Source organism: Aotus nancymaae, unplaced genomic scaffold (assembly GCF_030222135.1).
Source record: "Aotus nancymaae isolate 86718 unplaced genomic scaffold, 86718_ANA_hifiasm-v0.15.2.pri h1tg000030l, whole genome shotgun sequence".
Classification (NCBI taxonomy): Eukaryota; Metazoa; Chordata; class Mammalia; order Primates; family Aotidae; genus Aotus; species Aotus nancymaae.
This window is the reverse complement of record NW_026988443.1, coordinates 13,732,247-13,752,210: the sequence shown is the minus strand read 5'-3', so window position 1 is coordinate 13,752,210 and position 19,964 is coordinate 13,732,247. Positions and strand designations below refer to the sequence as shown.

Here is a 19,964-nt window from a genome sequence, read left to right as displayed (position 1 = left end):
CTGAAGTCTCCCCTCTTGTCCTTGGAGTGGCACGTGACCGAGGGACGAGCACACAGGCCCAGATTCTCACACTGAACCTCACATTGCTCCCACCGGGGAAAGAGTCGATGGGCAGCCCCGCCTCTGTGTCACCCCTGCGTCCAGACCACGCGGCTGGTGCTGTCACGGGGCTTGGAGGCTGACCCAAAACCAGGTCAGGCCCAGGCAAGGACAGTGGCCTGGGGGCTGGTTCCGCCTTGCCAGGAGGAAGGGTCTGAACTGGTCTGGCATGCAGGGATGGCCAGCGGGGCCTCAGAACCCAGCTGGGCTCCCTCTATCTGCTGTCAGACATTTTCCAAGACCCAGAAATCAGTGGTCACTATGGGACTCAGAGGGGAGAAATGATTGGCCGAGTGAGCAATATCATCACTTGGAGGAATAAAAACAAAGGGCGCTTTCAGTTTTCACGGAGAACCTGGCATCCACTAAGGAGGACAGGGTTGTCCTGGCAACAGCTGTCATGGAAACGGGAGCTATTTTAGAGTCAACCTGCCTTTCATTGGAGAAAAATGCTGATTCAGATGACAACATCCTTCACTCCCTTGTCCATCCTCACTCCCCCCAGAGACCCCCTCTCTTCCCTGCCGTTCACAGAAGGGTCAGTTCATCTCCGGCCCCAGCATCTTTCTGTTAGACAGGGGGCAGGCAGGGCCGCTGTGAGCCCTGGGGGTGGTCCTGGCGACTGTCACAGGCTGGGGGCACACAGAGGGCTGTGACCCTCCTCTGGGACCTGGCCAGGTGAGGCCAGGGGCTGGCCAGCTGTCAGTCCCACATCTCGGGGGTCTGAGCCTTGACCTACCTTCCAGTCTGTGTCTGCAGCCAAGAGGAAGGCGTCAGAGCTCTCCTAGGGGAAGGCAAACAGAGGGGGTGACAAGTTAGTCTCTGGCTGGTCTAGGGGGCTCATGGGGCCTTAGCAGACTCAAGTTTCTGCCCCCCCAGGCTGTCTTTTTCTTTTCTTAAGAGTCAGGGTCTCACTCTGTCACCCAGGCTGGAGTGCAGTGGCGCAATCACAACTCACTGCATCCTCCAACTCCTGGGTTCAAACGATCCTCCTGCCTTGGCCTCCTAAAGTGCTGGAATTACAGGCATGAAACACCGAGCCCAGCCCACCAGTCTGTCTTAATGTTAATGAAAGTGACCAAGGGCTCGCCAAAGTGCCAGGTACTGGCTGCCAAGTGCTTGGTGGAGGAGCCTATGAACCTACTCATCAAGGATGTGAGGCTTTCCATCTCACAGGTCATGAGGGTGAGGCTCGAGAGGCTGAGTCACAGGGCTAGAAAGTGCTGGAATCTCCCACTGCAAATCCTTGCTGTTGGTCACTTTGCCCTCCTGCTCCCACAGATGTTTTCCATGGTCTGACCATCAGAGCACAAGGGTGGAGGAAAGGGAGGGAAGGGGGGATGTGACTATCATGCCTGCTGTAGGGATGGGGAAGCTGAGGCCCACCCAGTGAGGAGGAAAGAGGGGCCTCTTCCAACCCGCACAAAGGTATAGTGGCGGCTGCTCCCATCTCTCCAGGCCTGGCTGCTCTGCACCTCAGCTCACTAGGGCTCACTTCACAGTGAACCATGTGAGTCTGGCTAGTGTCCGTTCTGCTCACCGGACTGCAGGCGCCACGAAGGCGGGACCACGTCTGGCTGTGCTCTCAGTATGAAGCTGGCACGGAAGGGGCTCCCCAGACACCCACAGATCTGGATAAACAATCAGGCTTCACCAATGAGGGGAGAGGCTCAAAATGCGCCCACAGGTTACGAGCCTGCACAGATGGCCAGGGGAGGAGCGGGGGCTGGAACCCCGTGACTGAGTTGCCAGGCTCTCCCAGAGGCAGAGGGGCCCGCAGACACTCTGCGGGGGCCTGGCTCTAGCTGAGCGACTCACCCCCTTTGGGTCCCCGTCTCTCCCTCTGTACAAGGCAGCCGGCCAGCTCAGACTCGGGCCACTTTCGGGCCTGGGGAAGGAAACTGATCAGGGACCAGCACACATCCAGGTAAAGCAGAACTGCCAGGTCCTGCCTTGCCTTCCCCTGTGTCTGCCTAGAGACCTCTCTGCCTGCCCCACTCTGCCGGGCTGTGAACTCCCCAGCAGTCACTCAGCCTCTGAGCTTCAGTGTCGTGAGGATTAGAGAAGCTCCGTGTTGCCCACCGTTCTGCCCTGTGTATCCCAGCACTGGACTGTGCCTGCTACAGATCCTCCTGAGGAATAAATACGTGGATTGGCCAGGCACGGTGGCTCATGCCTGTAATCCCAGCACTTTGGGAGGCCAAGGCGGTCAGATCACCTGAGATCAGGAGTTTGAGACCAGTGTGGCCAACGTGGTAAAACCCCGTCTCTATTAAAAATACAAAAATTAGCTGGGCGTGGTGGCAGGTGCCTGTAATCCCAGCTGCTTGGCAGGCTGAGGCAGGAGAATCACTTGAACCCAGGAGGCAGAGGTTGCAGTGAGCCAAGACTGCACCACTGCACTCCAGCCTGGGTGACAGAGCAAGACTCAAACAAAACAAAACAAAAAAAAAACAAAAACAACCACACAGATGACCGAGACAGTCACATGAGAAATAGGATGCCACAGGGGATGAGGGAAGCAGTCAGCTAGGAAAGTACAAGGAGGAAAATGACCCCAAATCACAGGAGTGGTGACCAGTATTTCTGCCGTTTTTCCCGAAATAGAGTTCAGCCACCTGCATTCCAGCAGGCCAGGTAGTGCAGAAAATCAGAGGGCACTGGGGGTTCCCCAGGTCCGAAGAGGAAAGCCAGGCTTTGGGCTGCCTGCAACTGTCACACAGAGAATAGCCGCACCCGCCCGGGCGTCTTCTCCTGCAGATTCGTTCAAGGCCTGTGGGGGCTTCTGCCGGGAGGAGGGGGAGGAAAGGAGGGAAGGGATGGGGCTGGAGGCGGAGGACAAGGGCCTGGTACTAGTGCTGATGATGGATGGACCCTCTCACTCAAAGATCTTGCACAAGGGGGCTGAGGAGAAGACAGGGGAGATTTTTATTCTTGGGATCTTAAGAAGGTGATTATTTCAGAGAAGGAAGGAGGAAGCAGTTTTGTTACAAGCAAAATCTAACAGAAATGAAGGCTGGGTGTGGTCACTCACGCCGGTAATCCCAGCAGTTTGGGAGGCCAAGGCAAGAGGATCACTTGAGCCCAGGAGGTCCAGGCTGCAATGAGCTAAGATTGTGGCACTGCACTCCAGCCTGGGTGACAGAGTGAGACTCTCTCTCTCTCTCTCTCTCTCTCTCTCTCTCTCTCTCTCACACACACACACACACACACACACACACACACACACACACACACAATCGGGCAGATAATGGCAGGGTGTGCTGTATGCTCTCTGGGTTTGGGGGCCCCAGGAGATGAAGGGTGTGGGAGGGGAAGGACCCAAAAGCCAAGAAAATCAGGGAGAAGAGAAGCCAATGCAGAGGCCCCTGAAGTCCCATGGGGACTGGGTGAGCACTCAAAGGAGAGCAGGTGGCAGGGCGGGCCCAGCTGAGAGAGGCAGAAAGGCCCAGGAGTGGCGAGTGGGAGGCGGGATGGGGACACAGGCACAGAGGGACCCAGCAGCAGTTCTTCCACAGACAAGCCAGGCACTGGAATCTCCAAAGGCAAGCCAGGTTCCAGTGGCGGGTGGGCAGGATGTGAGTAAATGTGTGGAAATACTCACTTCCCACTGGACTGAAAGAATTTGCACCTGGAAAACTGCAGAACATTTAAAAAGTGAAAAGGATGCCCAGTGAAGTGGCTCCCGATTGTAAGTGGTTACTTGGGAGGCTGAGGTGGGAGAACTGCTTGAGGCCAGGAGTTCAAGACCAGTCTGGGCAATACAGCAAGATCCCCCATCTCTACAAAATAGAAAAGTTAGCCAGTCATGGTGATGAAAGCCTGTAGTCCCAGCTACTCAGGAGGCTGAAGTAGGAGGATTGCTTGAGCCCAGAGGGCAGAAGCTGCTGTGGTCACACCACTGCACTCTAGCCTGGGTGCCAGATCCAGACTTGTCTCTAAACAAAAATAAAAAATAAATAAAAAGTGAAAAGAATGGGGCTGGGGGCGATGGCTCACGCCTGTAATCCCAGCACTTTGGGAGGCCGAGGTGGGTGGATCACCTGAGGTCAGGAGCTCAAGACCAGCCTGACCAACATGGAGAAACCCCGTCTCTACTAAAAATACAAAATTAGCCGGGCATGTTGGCGCATGCCTGTAATCCCAGCTACTCGGGAGGCTGAGGCAGGAGAATTACTTGAACCTAGGAGGCAGAGGTTGCAGTAAGCCAAGATCGTACCACTGCACTCCAGCCTGGGCAACAAGAGCAAAACTCTGTGTCAAAAAAAAAAAAAAAAAAAGTGAAAAGGATGGATGCTTTCAGCACTGCAGCTGGAAAAGAAGAATCTGCCTGTGAGAGCCACAGCCTGAGAGTCAGACTAGCTCTTGAAGGCAGAGAGTGGGGTAGGACTGCATGGGGCGGGGGGGGCGCCACACTGCAGCATCCAGGAGGCTGTGTCAGGTGTAGGGTGGGGCTTTTTTTTTTTTTGAGACAGAGTCTTACTCTGTCCCCCAGGCTGGCGTGCAAGGGCATGATCTCGGCTCACTGCAACCTCTGTCTCCCGGGTTCAAGCAATTTACCTGCCTCAGCCTCCTGAGTAGCTGGGATTACAGATGCACACCACCACATCTGGCTAATTTTGTATTTTTAGTAGAGGCAGGGTTTCACCATGTTGGCCAGGCTGGTCTTGAACTCCTGACCTCAAGTGATCCACCCACCTCAGCCTCCCAAAGTGCTGGGATTGCAGGCATGAGCTACTAAGCCTGGCTGGACTTTTTTTTTTTTCTTTCTATTTGAGGCAGAGTCTTGCTCTGTCTCCCACGCTGGAGTGCAGTGGTGCAATCTCGGCTCACGGCAAGTGATTCTCAGGTTCCCAGGTTCAAGCGATTCTCCTGCCTCAGCCTCCCAAACAGCTGGGATTACAGGGGCACACCATCATGCCTGGCTAATTTGTGTAATTTTAGTAGAGATAGGGTTTCCCCATGTTGGCCAGGCTGGTCTTGAACTCCGGATCTCAGGTTACCTACCCACCTTGTCCTCCCAAAGTGCTGGGATTACAGGCATGAGCAAATACGCCCAGCAGGGATGGGGCATTTAAGGTACCTTTAGAAAAAGCAGATGTGCCCAGGCTCAAAGCACGGGGCCCATGCTGACTCGTGAAGGAGGGAAGAAGCCTCCCCAGGAACTGAGACGGAGACCCTCATGCAGGGGTGAGGATGGCATGGTGGCAGACTCACTCTGGTCCTGGTGACGGGTGGAGAGAGAGAGACACCACCTGCAGTAGGGCCAGGCTGCCCAGCGGGCATGAGCAGGCAGGAGTGTGCCCACTGAGTCAGGGAGGGAGGGGCAGCGAGGGCTGGGCCAGGCTAGGTAGAGAAGAGTGCCCAGCTGAGGTGGGCAGTGGAAGATACAGGCACGGAAATTATCACCCCATACCAGCAGGCAGCACCTCCGTGCGGCTGTCCCGCAACCCACACACTTCAGCACTTGGGATGGGATGCAGGGGTCCCCTCGAGCCACCATCTGCCCTATCAAAACCTCACAGGAGGGCTCTGCTTTCATGCCTCAAAAGACAGACTGGTAGGCAGGCACAGTGGTTCAGGCCACTAATCTCAGCACTGAGGAAGGCTGAGGTGGGAGGATCACTTGCACCCAGACGTTTAAGACCAGCCTGGGCAACAGAGGAAGATTCATTTCTACAAAATGAAAAAACTAGCCAGGTGTGGTGGCACATGCCTGTGATCCCAGCTACTTGGGAGGCTGAGGCAGGAGGATCACTTGAGCCCAGGAAGCTGAGGCTGTAGTGGGCTATGATGGCACCCCATCACTCCAGGCTGGGTGACAGAGTGAGACCCTGTTTCAGAAGAAAAAGAAAAGAAAAGAAAAGAAAGGAAAGAAGAAAAATAAAAGAAAGAAAGACAGGCAGGAGTGGGGAGAAGGAACTTTTTAGAACATTCTGAGAAACTTCTTTCTTCTGAGCTGAATCACCATCTGTAGCTTCCACTCAGCCCACGTTTTTACTGAGCCCAGTGTGTGCTGTGTGGGGTACTGGGGAGACCTGGGGTGCAAAACAGAACAGATCTCTGCCCTGGGAACCTATGGAGCAGGGCAGCCAGGCTAAGTGACAGAGCCAGGGCCAGATGTGTTGGTGTTTTAATACTAGACCCAGGGGTTAGAGAGGGCCTCTCTGAGGAGGGAGCATTTCAGCAGAGGCCTGAATAAAACAAGGAGTGGAGCCAGCCCTGTGAATTTCTGGGCTAGTATATCCCAGGTAGATACGCTGGGAATCTGATGGGCATGTTCAGGGAAGCTAGAGAGAAGTCAGCTGGGCACAGGCTTGGGAGACAGGCTGGGGAGCTGGTGTAGATCGCATCCTGGGTCTCATCTCTGACTGTGATGTCTCGTTAAGCAGAGAAGTGACATGGCTTATTTTTAATTTATTTTATGTTTTGAGACAGAGTCTCGCTCTGTTGCCTAGGCTGGAGTGCAGTGGTGCAATCTTGGGGTTGAATCTCCTGGCTTCAAGTGATTCTCCCGTCTCAGCCTCCCAAGTAGCTGGGATTACAGGTGCTCACCACCACGCCTGGCTCATTTTTGTATTTTTAGTAGAGGCAGGGTTTCACCATGTTGACCAGGCTGGTCTTGAACTTCTGATCTGCCTGCTTCAACCTCCCAAAGTGCTGGCCTTACAGGTGTGAGCCACCATGCCCGGCCCATGGCTTATTTTAAAAGGGTACAGAGCAAAGGCGGAAGCAAAAAGACCAGGCTCCTGCAAGCATCCCAGGGCAGCAACTGATGGAGGCTTAGACCAGGGAGCAACTAAACTTAGAATAAAAGGTTTGAAAAACATGCAGTCACCAACCCACCCCGATGGCTGCCCTCGGTAAATTGGGTCTTATTAGTTCACTCAAGGTTCGGTCTGTAAGATACTCTGTACCCTTCTTGGGGGCAGGACTGCAACCTCATGTGGTTGGATCCCTGGAGCCCTGGCTGGCTGAGCAGTTCCAGTCCTGGCTGCTCAGTGGCTCCTGGGCTCCCCTCCGTGTGATGGGAGGCTGGGGAGGCAGGATGGGGCAGAGAACAAGCCCTGCAGATTTGAGGGGCTGGGCTCTGACCTTCCCATCTGTAAAAGGAGGGGGGCCCGGGCAGCATAACTTGCAGGGACCCTAGCCCTGACACCTCAGAATCCAGCAAGCAGAGAACCCACACTTTTTGCAAAGTGGTTTGTGTCACAGTCACTAGTACGATGACTCTGGGAGGGAGGGAAAGGGAAGGTGGACAGGGTGTGGTCACAAAAAAAAAGGGTGGCATGAAAGTCACTCTGGCCTCTAACGCCTTGTCCCCTGACGGGGGAGTCTTTGGGACAAAATCATAACCTGTGATGCATCCGTCCCACTGCCCGGGGTGGCACTGTTGGATAGACCTGCCTGGGTGCCGCAGAGGCTTGGGAGGCAGATAAGGAGCGCACAGACAGGGGAGCACCGTGCCCTACTGGAGCCAGCACTGCCCACTGCTCCTGGGCTGTCCAGAAACGGGTTGATACTGCCTCATTCCCCACTAGCTGTGTGACCTTGGCCAACTGGGTTCACCTCTCTGTGCCTCGGTTTTCTCTCATTAAAGGGGGATAAGTCTCCTGCAGCGCCTCCAGCCCCAAAGATGGCTGAAGCCACCTTGAGGCTGGCTGGGTCTCGGTGGCACTAAGGCCGCCCAGAACTCTCCCCAGGCAGGGACAGGGCTTCTTGGAGTGGCTGGCCCTGGGGAGGGTCGTCTGCAGGGAAGGTGCGCTGTCTCCCTCTTGGCCACAAGGTGGCGCGCTCGGCCCCAGGACCTCAAAGGCGCGACTCCGACTCACCAGCTCCGTGGCGTCCTGGCCCCGCAGCAGCGGCTTCTCCTCGGGGAATCGCAGCTCCTGCAGTCCGGCCATGGTCACGTCGTGGAGCAGGAGGCCTAGGGAGGGAGAGAGGGGTTCAGGCCTGCTGCAGCGGGGACGCCCGGGCCGAGAAGGACAGCGCAATCCAGGGCTGGGACAGGAGCACGGGAACCACACGCACCGTCCCCCTCGTCCTCAAGCGCAGCCCACCCGGGGCCCCAGGGCACCCAGGCCTTCGTCTGCAAGACTGGCCTGTCTGGCTCGGGGGATGCCATTACAGTATTTAGTCTTTTTTTTTTTTTTTTTTTTTTTAAGACGGAGTCTTGCTTTGTCGCCCAGGCTGGAGTGCAGTGGCGTAATCTCGGCTCACTGCAACCTCTGCCTCTCAAGTAGCTGGGATTATAGACGAGGGCCACCACCTCACTAATTTTTGTATTTTTAGTAGTGCCCGAATTTCACCATATTGGTCAGGCTGATCTCGAACTCCTGACCTCAAGTGATCCACCCACTTCGGCCTCCCCACGTGCTGAAATTTCAGATGTGTGCCACTGTGCCCAGCCTAGTATTTGCTCTTAAAAGTTAAAAAATGTGGCCAGGTGGGGTGGCTCACGCCTGTAATCCCAGCACTTTGGGAGGCTGAGGCTGGCAGATCACGAGGTCAGGAAATTGAGACCAGCCTGGCCAACATGGTGAAACCCCATCTCTACTAAAAATACAAAAATTAGCTGTGCATGGTGATGTGTGCCTGTAATCCCAGTTACTTGGGAGGCTGAGGCAAGAGAATCTCCTGAATCAGGGAGTCAGAGGTTGCAGTGAGCTGAGATTGCACCACTGCACTCCAGTCTGGAGACAGAGTGAGACTCCAGCTCAAAAAAAAAGTTAAAACATGTTTCGAAATAAAAGAGAAAAGCAACATGATGATTCCTAAAACAATTACAAGCAAAATTCTGCCTTTGTTTGAGAAGCAGAAGACAAGTCTGTGTTAAGATGGGCCAGGGAAGGTTGGGAGTAGAGGCCCTGGTGGTGTGGCAGGACAAATGTGATGTTGAAAGAGTAGGTACAGGTCTCAATTCAGGCCACCAGCAGGGAGGGGGTGACACACAGGGGCTGTTCAGCTGCTGGAGGGTGCACCTGGGCCCTAATTGCTGGGAAACCTCAGGAACCTCAGAGGAAGAATGGGTCATACGTGCAGGGGTGTGGGTGTGTGTGTGTGTGTGTGTGTGTAGAGGAGTGAGTGGTGGGGGAAGGAAGACAGAGAGTCTCAGGACCCCGCAATTCCTATAGGACCGGCACCACCATCCCTCAATTTCAGGATGGCAGAGGTCAGAATGCACCAAGACAAAAACCAGCCAAGGACATGATCTAGAAACTCATAAAAGAATTAAAATTGGCCAGTACGTACATGGAAAACTAAGCTCACTAGAAGTCAAAGACATTTAAATTAAGATTTTTATTTATTTATTTATTTATTCTTGCCAGGCACAGTGGCTCACATCTATAATCCCAGCATTTTGGGAGGCTGAGGCTGGAGGAGTGCTTGAGCCCAGGAGTTCAAGACCAACCTGGACAACATAACATGACCCCATCTCTACGAAAAAAAAATAAAGTAGCCAGGTGTGGTGGTGAGAACCTGTGGTCCCAGCTACGTAGGAGGCTGAGGCGAGAGGATCACTTGAAACCAAGAGTTCGAGGCTACAGGGAGCTATGATTGCGCCACTGCACTCCAGCCTGAGTGACAGAGCAAGACCCTGTCTCAAATGAATGGATGGATGGATGAATGGATGGATGAAGCCCTTTCTTTTTTTTGCTGATGGCATTGGCAAAGCTTACACAGCTAGCAAAGGTGCACTGAAACAGACACCTTCTTATATGGCTTGTGAGTATATAAATGGATGTATCTTTCTGGAGGGCAGTTTTGCAAATGAATTAAAATTATTCAAAAGGTTCATACTCTCAGACTCAGCAATCCTCTCCCATGGAAAAACTTCCTAAGGAAACCAGAGAGGGCAACAATTGATTTGTCTGTAAGAATTCTTACTACAGAGCCATTTATATATTATTAAAAATATTGGGAAAAAATGTCTATCAATAGGGCACGAGATAAACTGTGGTCGATAATAAAAGATTATTTAATATAATGGGAAAATTCCTGTTACAATGAATAGAAAAGCAGTTACAAAATAGACAATATTATCCCATGTATGAAAACTACAAATAGTCTATTAAAAAAAGCCTAGAAAGCTGTACATTGGCCAGACATGGCAGCTCATGCCTGTAATCCTTCTGGGAGGCTGAGGTGGGCAGATCACTTGAGATCAGGAGTTTGAGACCAGCCTGGACAACATGTCGAAACCCTGTCTCTACTAAAATTACAAAAATTATCTGGGCATGGTGGTGTGCGCCTATAGTCTCAGCCACTGGGAGGCTGAGGCAGGAGAATCACTTGAACCCGGGGTGCAGAGGTAGCAGTGAGCCCAGATTGTGCCACTGCACTCCAGCCTGGGCAACAGAGTGAGACTCTGTCTCAGAAAAAATAAAAAGAAAAGAAAAAAGAAAACAGTACATCAAAAAGTTAACAGGCATTGGCTAGGCACAGTGACTTACACCTGTAATCCCAGTGCTGTGGGAGGTGGAAGCAGGAGGATTGCTTGAGGCCAAGAGTTTGAGACTAGCCTGGGCAACATAGCGAGACCTCATCTTTACAAAAAATTAAACGAATTTCCCAGGTGTGGTTGCACATGGCTGTGACCCTAGCTACTAGGGAGGCTGAGGCAAGAGGACTGCTTGAGCCTAGGAAGTCGAGGCTGCAGTGGGCTATGAATGCACCACCACACTCCAGCCTGAGCAACAGATCTATATCCTGTTTCTTAAAAAAAAAAAAAAGTTAACACGTGATATTCCTGGGTGGAGGACTAAAAACTGGGTCTATGATCTGAAATCAGGAAAGAAGCCTTTTTAAAAAAAACCATTTGGTTGAAGATCAGTAACAACTCCTTATTCTTGCAAAGCATTTCACAGCTCACAAATCTCATTTATTTATTTAGAGACAGAGCCTCACTCTGTTCCCCAGGCTGGAGTGCAGTAGCGTGATCTCGGCTTACTACAAGCTCTGCCTTTTGGGTTCAAGAGATTCTTGTGCCTCAGCCACCCAAGTAGTTGGGACTACAGGCATGAGCCACCACACCTGGCTAATTTTTACAGTTTTAGTAGAGACAGGGTTTTGCCATGCTGGCCATGCTGGTTTGGAACTCCTGACCTCAAGTGATTCTCCTGCATTACCTCCCAAAGTGCTGGGATTATAGCATAAGCCACAAAGCTATTTTATTTCACCCCAATGGGAAGTGAGATGAGGAAACCAAGGCTAAAGGAGGTTTGATCACTTGCCCAGATGGGGCCAAGACTAGACTCCTAATCCAGTGCTCAGGGCTCATTCTATAACACCATGGCCAGCTGCTGTGGAAGGACAGAAGGACAGATTCCTTCCTCCCTCCTTTCCTGCCTCCCTCACTGCTCCCCCTCTCCTCCTCTCCCTCCCTTCCTCCCTTCTTTCCTTCCTTTCTCTGCTCCCTCTCTCCCTTTCCAATGCTATTTCTAGGCTTTCTTCTTTTCTTGCCTGCCTAATATTTGTTCTTTGAGAAAACATATTTCTAGCCTTTCTTAAGGGTAAAGCCCCAGACTTCCCCTTCTGCCCTGAAGGACTGACAATCCCCACCAGCTGGTTGGTCAGAAGACACCCCTGCCCTTTGGCTTCTCCCTGGGCAGGCCCAGTGATTGAAGGCAAACCACGGGTACAGGGTCTCAGGTGGAAGCCATGTCTGTGGCAGGGCTCTGTCGTGAGACCAGGGGGCAGCTCTGGACCCTCCCTGGATTTCCTTCCATCCCATCAGCAGCAAGAAGCATCAGCCCTCCAGAGTGCAACAGAGATGGTACCTCGTGATAGGTAGGGGTCCCTGCTGGAGTCTAGTTTGGGGTTTGTATGTGCTAGGGCTGGACTGAAAGCTGCTGACCGCCCAGGCGCCACAGAAGCCTAAGTGAGGGCTGTGGGCCCTCACCTCCTGGAAGAGTTCTTGTCTTCTGCACCAGGGGCCAGGCAGGGCAGCTCCCGTCCACCCAGGCCTAGGTCCCTGCACACGTGCCATGCTGGAGTCCCGGCTCCCAGTGGTTTCCGAGGAAACCAGCTAACACAATGCAGATGGGCTGTATTTTTAGAAAGGCATCCTCACGGCTCTCCCGCTCCCATTTCCATCCTTTCTGATGAGTGCACACTCACCCATCCAGGGTGGGGGTTGGGAGAGCTGAAAGAAGGGTCCCCTCCTTGAAAAACTCTTCCGCATCAGGACATTTTAGCCACTTGCCTTCCTGCACACCCATCTCAATTAAACCCCTCAGTAGCCCTGGGTGTCCCTGTGCCCCCTCCCCCAGCCTGTTATGAAACCACCCTGGACACCATCCTCCCCAAGGACCATGCTATTAAAAGGGCTGAGAGTGGGCAGTGCAGGGACAGATGGCCTGTGACGGAGGTGGTGGCAGGGAAAGGGGCAGAGAGAGACCTCATCATTCAGAGAACTGGGAATGTCTCAGCCCATGAAAAACAAGACAGACCAGGGCTTGACTGGAGTTGTGGGGCTCCAGGACAGAGGCCAGAGCTGACATTCCCACAGCGGGGCAGCAGAGAAGTTTCTTCTGAAGAAAGTTATGAATTTTTAAAAAGTAGCTATGTGATAAGTTATAAGAAAATGAGATTCCTACTAATGAAGCCTGGCTAAGGTCTCCAAAGAGTTAAGCAGCACAGAGGTGGGGGACGCCAGAGTCTATGAAGTGGTCAGCAATGGCTCTTTCCACTCTGCCACGCTTTTCCCCTTCTTGATCTCTTATTCCCTAAAGGGCCAGGAGCCGCCCTGCCCAGCCCTTGGTGCAGCTCTCCCAGGAGAGGCATGTGCAGGGACCTGCTGGGCAGACAGAAGCTGTAAACACGGAATGGGTCTGGGATAAATCCCAATATTTCTACTTCTCAGCGGTAAGGCCTGGAGCCACTGAAACCAGGCTGGCACTTCTCCTGTATCATTCAATGGCTGGCTTTATTTTGGGCAAATCACTCAAAGCCTCACTCATTTGCACTATGAGAGCATGCTGCCCACCTCAGAGAAGTTTGAGGTGCAATAGAAACAATACATATATAAATAACCTTTTTTTTTTTTTTGAGACGGAGTCTTGCTCTGTCGCCCAGATTGGAGGGCAGTGGTGCATTCTCAGCTCACTGCAGCCTCTGCCTCCTAAGTTCAAGTGATTTTCCTGCCTCATCCTCCCAAGTAGTTGGGATTACAGGCACCTGCCACCATGCTTGGCTAATTTTTTTGTATTTTTAGTAGAGACAAGGTTTTGCCATGTTGGCCAGGTTAGTCTTGAACTCCTGGCCTCAGGTGATCCGCCTGCCACAGCCTCCCAAAGTGTAAAAATGATCTTTTTTGTTTGTTTAGAGACAGGGCTTGCTGTAAACAACCCCTGGCTCTGCTCTAAGCAAACTCCAGGCTGGAGTGCAGTGGCACAATCATGGCTCACAGCAGCCTCTAACTCCTGGGCTCAAGTGATCCTCCCATCTCAGCCTCCCAAGTAGCTGGGACCACAGGTGTGTGCCACCAGAGCCCCACTATTTTTTTTTCATCTTTTGTAGAGATGGGGTCTGGTTTCAAACTCCTGGGCTCAAGCAATCCTCCTGCCTCAGCTTCCCAAAGCACTGGGATTACAGGAGTGAGCCACTATGCCCAGCCTAAAATGCCTTTTAAATATAAGATTTTGTACATATTTGAATAGAACAAAAATCATGTAGGTGATCAGGGTCTTCCTTGTCTTTCCCTGCCTATTTAAGATAACTTTGGAGTTTTGTATTTTTCCTCTTGTTTCTGTGAGAGGACAGATTCACACCTGCGTGCGGAGAGGCTAAGCTGATGTACAGAGGGGAGGGATGGTACAGGGGATGAGGGAGAGGAAACAGCCCCTTTGGTGGGGGGACAGACATGTGAGAAGCTCCTCAAGGGCAAAAGAGCGCGGGGAGTGTGGAAACGGACTCCTTAGCTGTGTTAGTGTGGGCGGATTCCTTAAGAGGAATTGCATTTCAGTTTAATTACTTCTGGTTGCTGATTTGTGTTATTTTCTCCTTTCCTTCTTTTTCTTTCTTTTTTTTTTGAGGAGGATTAAGAGATTCTACTCATGAAAATAAAAAAAAGAATTAAAAAGAAAATTGAAAAAAGAAAAAAGAAAAAGAAAAAATAAATAAGTAAAAGCAAACAGGAGCACTTGGCTCCCACCGTGCAGCCAGCAGGCCCTCCCGCTATGCCTCTGTAACTGTGATTCTATGCCGAGACCCTGGCCAGGTGAACCTTCTGATTTATTAGGGTTAAAAATAGAAGGCATGACTGTGGTCATTCGTGGAACTATCCCATAAATGCTTAAATTGATCAGCAGCAGTTTTTTTTTGTTGGTTTTTTTTTTTTTTTTTTTTTTGAGATGGAGTTTCGCTCTTGTTACCCAGGCTGGAGTGCAATGGCGCGATCTCGGCTCACCGCAACCTCCGCCTCCTGGGTTCAGGCAATTCTCCTGCCTCAGCCTCCTGAGTAGCTGGGATTACAGGCAGGCACCACCATGCCCAGCTAATTTTTTGTATTTTTAGTAGAGATGGGGTTTCACCATGTTGACCAGGATGGTCTCGATCTCTTGACCTCGTGATCCACCTGCCTCGGCCTCCCAAAGTGCTGAGATCATAGATGTGAGCCACCGCGCCTGGCCTGATCAGCAGTAGTTTAACACATCCTACAGAGAAAAGCAATTGCTAAATCGGGAGAACAAGTTCAGTAGTGGTAGGAGATGGTGGGGGGTTTTGAAAATACTTTGTGGGGCCAGGCACAGTGACTCACGCCTGTAACCCCAGAACTTTGGAGGGCAAAGTCGGGTGGATCATGTGAAGCCAGGAGTTCGAGACCAGACTGGCCAACATGGTGAAACCCCATCTCCACTAAAAATTCAAAAATTAGCCGAGCATGATGGCAGGTGCTACTCAGGAGGCTGAGGCATGAAAACTACTTGAGCCCAGGGGGTGGAAGTTGCAGTGAGCTGAGATTGCATCACTGCACTGCACTCCAGCCTGGGAGACAGAGCAAGACTCTGTCTAAAAAAAAAAAAAAAAAAAAGAAAAAAATGAAAATACATTGGAGAATCTGGGTAGTCTCAGTGACTAGGGGTCCTACATTCAATGCCCAAGGCCCACGGGTGAGAAGGGTCATGCAATGTGGGGACAGTGCTGCACATGAAGGACCACTCCCCACCCCAAACCCCCACAGCCGCCCATCGAGAAACACTAGAAGCGAAGGAGAAGACAGCAAGTCATAAATGGAGTGAAGTTAGAGGACTCAGGAGAAGCCAGACAGAGGAACCAGACCTGGGACAGGGAGAGACCAAACAAGAAAAGAGGCAGACTGTGGAATGGCTGGTGTTCCTTCAGCCACAAGGTAAAGGGGACCCACAGGTCAGGGTCAAGGTCCGATCCACGCTGCCTTGACGATGCAGCACTCCTGAGTCACAAGGTCTCATTATTATGAGAAATGCCACAGGCAAATGAAATGAGCCATAACCAGGCCTGGCCAGCTCCACCCTGGGGGAGGGGCCCATGCCATGGAAAAGGAATGAAGTGGTCCAGTGGGAGCCGTGACTCATGCCCAGGCCTGTGCACCCAGGCGCCGTGGGCCTGCTGTTTCCCTACTGCTGGGATCAGAGTCGGTGCTCAGTAATACATAGGCCACCAAGCCTCACCAGTGCCTGGTTGGAAAAGAAGCCCCCACAATCTGGTGCCCCAGAAATTGGGGAATCACCTTCCAACTGCACGATATAGGGGGTCTGGAACTGTCCAGGGAGCTGGACCCTCTTATTATTCTCCCTGTCCTATCCTGATCTCATAGGTCTGGGACAGCACTGAGGGTGGGGCAGGGATGGGGCCTCCATCTTCCCTCAGCATTCCCGATTTACAGAGGAGAAAAAAGCAGCATAGGAAGGAGCGACTGGTGCAAGTCCTCCTGTGTCTGACCCAGGAGGGGGCCTCAGAGTACATGCTCCCACCCACCTACATTTGTTCTGCCTCCCTGGATGCGTGGCGGGATGGAGGATGCGGAGGACATTACTTTCTCCAGCCCAGCCTCCATTTCCCCTCTCTAGGTTCAGCTCCTTGATTTACACCAAACCTGAACTTGACCAGTTCTCCTTTTTCCTTGGGTTGAACATATGAATCCCTATGCCCCCACCAACCACACCACCATCCTTTGCGCGTGCGCACACACACACACACACGTGCACACACACACACATACACTCCCAGTACATTCCCACTGTCTCAGGCAGCCACATTTGGATCCTGGCACTCCTGGCTAAAGGCCAAGGCTGACTCAGTAGCACATCCTCCCCATGGGGATCACATGCCTTTGTTCACGCTGTTCCCTGTGCCTGGAATGCCTTTCCCCATCATATCCCTACAATGGGGACAATGTGAAAAACAATCCTTAATATTACTGAACGCTATGTTCCAGGCATTTTACATGTATAAGCTCATCTACTCCTCCTAACTCCTCACTGAGGTAGGGATTACTGTTGCTCTCAATTTGTAGCTGAGGAAGTGAGGCACACAGAGGTGAAATAACCAGCCCCAAATGTTACAACTGGTAAGTGATGGAACCTGGATTTCAATCCACGATGTCTGGGTCTGGAGTCCACATGCTCATGTGTGGACTCTATCATTTTTTATTTTTTAAAGACAAGAGTGTCACTCTTGTCGCCCAGGCTGGAGTACAGTGGTGTGATCTTGGCTCACTGCAGCCTCCACCTTCTGAGTTCAAGTAATTCTCATGCCTCAGCCTCCCAACATAGCTGGGATTACCGGCTTGTGCCACCACGCCCATCTAATTTTTGTACTTTTAGTAGAGACACGGTTTCGCCATATTGGCCAGGCTGGGACTCTATCATCTTGCTAACCCACTGATGCATGGATGAGTGGTTTAATCTCCCTACTGTCACCTCCCAGAGGACAGTGACATGATCTTGTTCATCTGTCCAACCCCACAGAGTCCACTGCTGGTAAACTGGATAGAGGACAGATCAGAAATCTCCATGGCTGACCTGCCCAGAGAAGCTATAGGAAAGCACAGGGTAAACATTTTTGTTGCTCAAATACCACTGTTATCCAATGTCACTTACAGGCATAAAGTACTATTCAAATGCACACCATCAAGGTGTGAAGATCCTTCTGGTAGCAGCTGCTCTGGTACGAGGTTGCTTGGTGGGACTTCCAGGGCAGCGAGTTTGGCCACAAAAATTGAAGGGAGCAGGGCAGGGCATGGTGTAATCCCAGTACTTTGGGAGGCTGAGGCAGGTGGATCACTTGAGGTCAGGAGTTCGAGGTCAGTCTGGCCAACAAGGTGAAACCTCGTTTCTAATAAAAATTTAAAGATTAACTGGCCATGGTGGTGGGCATGGTAGTGGTAATCCCAGCTATTCAGGAGGCTGAGGCAGGAGAATCATTTGAATCTGGGAGATGGAGGTTGCAGTGAGCTGACATAGCGTCACTGAACTCCAGCCTGGGCGACAGAGTGAGACTCCACCTCAAAAAAATGAAACAAAACAAAACAAAACAAAACCACAAAAAACCCAAACAAACAAAAACAACAAGAAAAACTTGGGGGTGCAGATGCAGCCTCATGATCTCCTGCAGGTCGGCCTGGGCTCGCTCCTTCCTCTCAAATCCTACGTGTGTCCAGTCTCCCCATGGGGTTTGCCAAAATCCCCTAAAGGAGATAGATTTAGTAGCGCTCCCATTTTAGGGCTCAATAAGAGAAGGAAAATACTATGGACACCAGGGAAATGTGGGCAAAGATCTGGGACAGGAATTCAGAGAAGAAACTGCTGGGAAAAGCATCTGCCCTGCCTCATTGGCCATCAGAGAAATACATGTGAAACAATGAGCAGTGTGACCTGCTCAGATCGAGGCTTCTCAGACAGTCCTAGAGGACAAGGACATCTGTTTTGTTCGCTGGGATGTCCCCTGTGTCTATGACAGTGCTGGGCACAGACATTCAACATTTCTGTTCAATGAAATAAGTAAATGAATGAATCAATCATTCTTTATACAGACCACACATTACTAAAAGACTGATAATATGCAAGGTTGGTAAGGTTCTAGGGAAATGGGCACACTTATGCTGCTGGCTGGATGGGAGTGGGTTCAACTTTATTTGGAGAACAACTTGGTAGTGTGTTAAATGCCAATATCTGTCAGCTCTACAATTCTGTGTCTAGGTATTTATCCTAAAGAAAAACGCCCATGTGTACACTAAGAGGCAGCACGCAAGGTGCTCCCCGTGCAGCTGAGTGGAGGAGTGCAATCTTAAAACTACCTCAATGAGCATCAGGAGGATAGTTAAATGAATTACAGAACATCTACGCCCTGGAGTACCATGCCGCCATTAAATAAACAAGGCGGCTCCACTCAAACAGAGCGTGAAAGCATTCTAAAATATGCAATTCAGAAAAAAAGGCCTGTCACAAAATAATGTGTAACAATAATCCCATTTATGGCCAGGCGCAGTGGCTCACGCCTGTGATCCCAGCACTTTGGGAGGCTAAGGCAGGAGAGTTGCTTGAACCTGGGAGGCGAAGGTTGCAGTGAGCCGAGATCATGCCATTGCACTCCAACCTGGGCAACAGAGCGAGACTTTGTCTCAAAAATAAAAATAATAATCCCATTTATGTAAAAAAATATACGCATTGAACAGGTACATATATTGGCAACTTCCAAAAAAAAAATCCTCAAATGATTCAGGGTAAACTAGCAGTGCTTTATCTCTGGAGAAGGATAGGGATTTAGAAGGGTGTAAAAGGGAGATTCTTTTTTAATCCTATACATTAGATTTTATCAAATCTAAGATATCACTGATTACAAGTGACACTAATATTTTATGTATCAATAAGAAAAAAAAACACTGCCAGTTAAATTAAGACATACTTTCCTCCCTTTTAACTTATTTTGAAAAAAATTTAGGCTTACAAAAAAATGCAAAAAAGGGCTAGGCGCGGTGGCTCATTCCTGTAATCCCAGCACTTTGGGAGGCCAAGGCGGGTGGATCACGAGGTCAAGAGATCGAGACCATCCTGGTCGACATGGTGAAACCCTGTCTCTACTAAAAATACAAAAAATTAGCTGGGCATGGTGGTGCGTGCCTGTAATCCCAGCTACTCGGGAGGCTGAGGCAGAATTGCCAGAACCTAGGAGGCGGAGGTTGCGGTGAGCCGAGATTGCGCCATTGCACTCCAGCCTGGGCAACAAGAGCGAAACTCCGTCTTGAAAAAAAAAAAGAAAAAAGAAAAAGAAACAACAGAAACAAAACTAGCACAGAAACACAGAAATTTCCCACATAACACTTCACTCAGGTTCCCCCAATGCTATCATGCTACAGAATCGTAAGACAATTAGAGAAACCAGGAAATTAAACACTAATACATATTGTGAAGTAATATACAGACTTACATCAATTTTCCCAGTTTTCCCCAATAATGCCCTTTCTTGGGTCTAAGACCCAACCCCGGATGCCACATCATCTTTAGTTGCCATATCCCTAGTCTCCTCCAAATGGGATAGTTCCTCAGTCCATCTGTTATGACCCTCTTTTTTTTTTTTTTTTAGATGGAGTCTCACACTGTCACCCCAGCTGGAGTGCAATGGCGCCATCTCGGCTCACTTCAACCTCTGCCTCCCAGGTTCAGGCGATTCTCCTGCCTCAGCCTCCCAAATAGTTGGGATCACAGGCACTCACCGCCATGCCCAACTAATTTTTTGTATTTTTACTAGAGACGGGGTTTCACTATGTTGGCCTGGCTGGTCCCAAACTCCTGACCTTGTGATCTGCCCGCCTCAGCCTCCCAAAGTTCTGGGATTATAGGCGGAGCCACCATGCCTGGCTGACCTTGACACTTTTGAAGAGT

At 51.0% G+C, this 19,964-nt stretch overlaps 1 protein-coding gene across 8 annotated transcripts in view; it reads right to left on the bottom strand.

Annotated features, from left to right (window-relative positions):
- The window catches only part of NDRG4 (NDRG family member 4), a 50,370-nt gene that overhangs the window by 16,404 nt on the left and 14,002 nt on the right, over positions 1–19,964 (bottom strand). For all 8 annotated transcript variants that reach the window (XM_012447771.2, XM_012447760.3, XM_012447784.3 and 5 more), the window contains exons 2-3: positions 7,932–8,026; positions 839–883 (exon numbers count right to left, since the gene is read on the bottom strand). In XM_012447771.2, coding sequence (XP_012303194.1) covers positions 839–883; positions 7,932–8,003 — 117 coding nt within the window. In that variant the 5' untranslated portion in view covers positions 8,004–8,026. The remainder of the gene's footprint in view (positions 1–838; positions 884–7,931; positions 8,027–19,964) is intronic.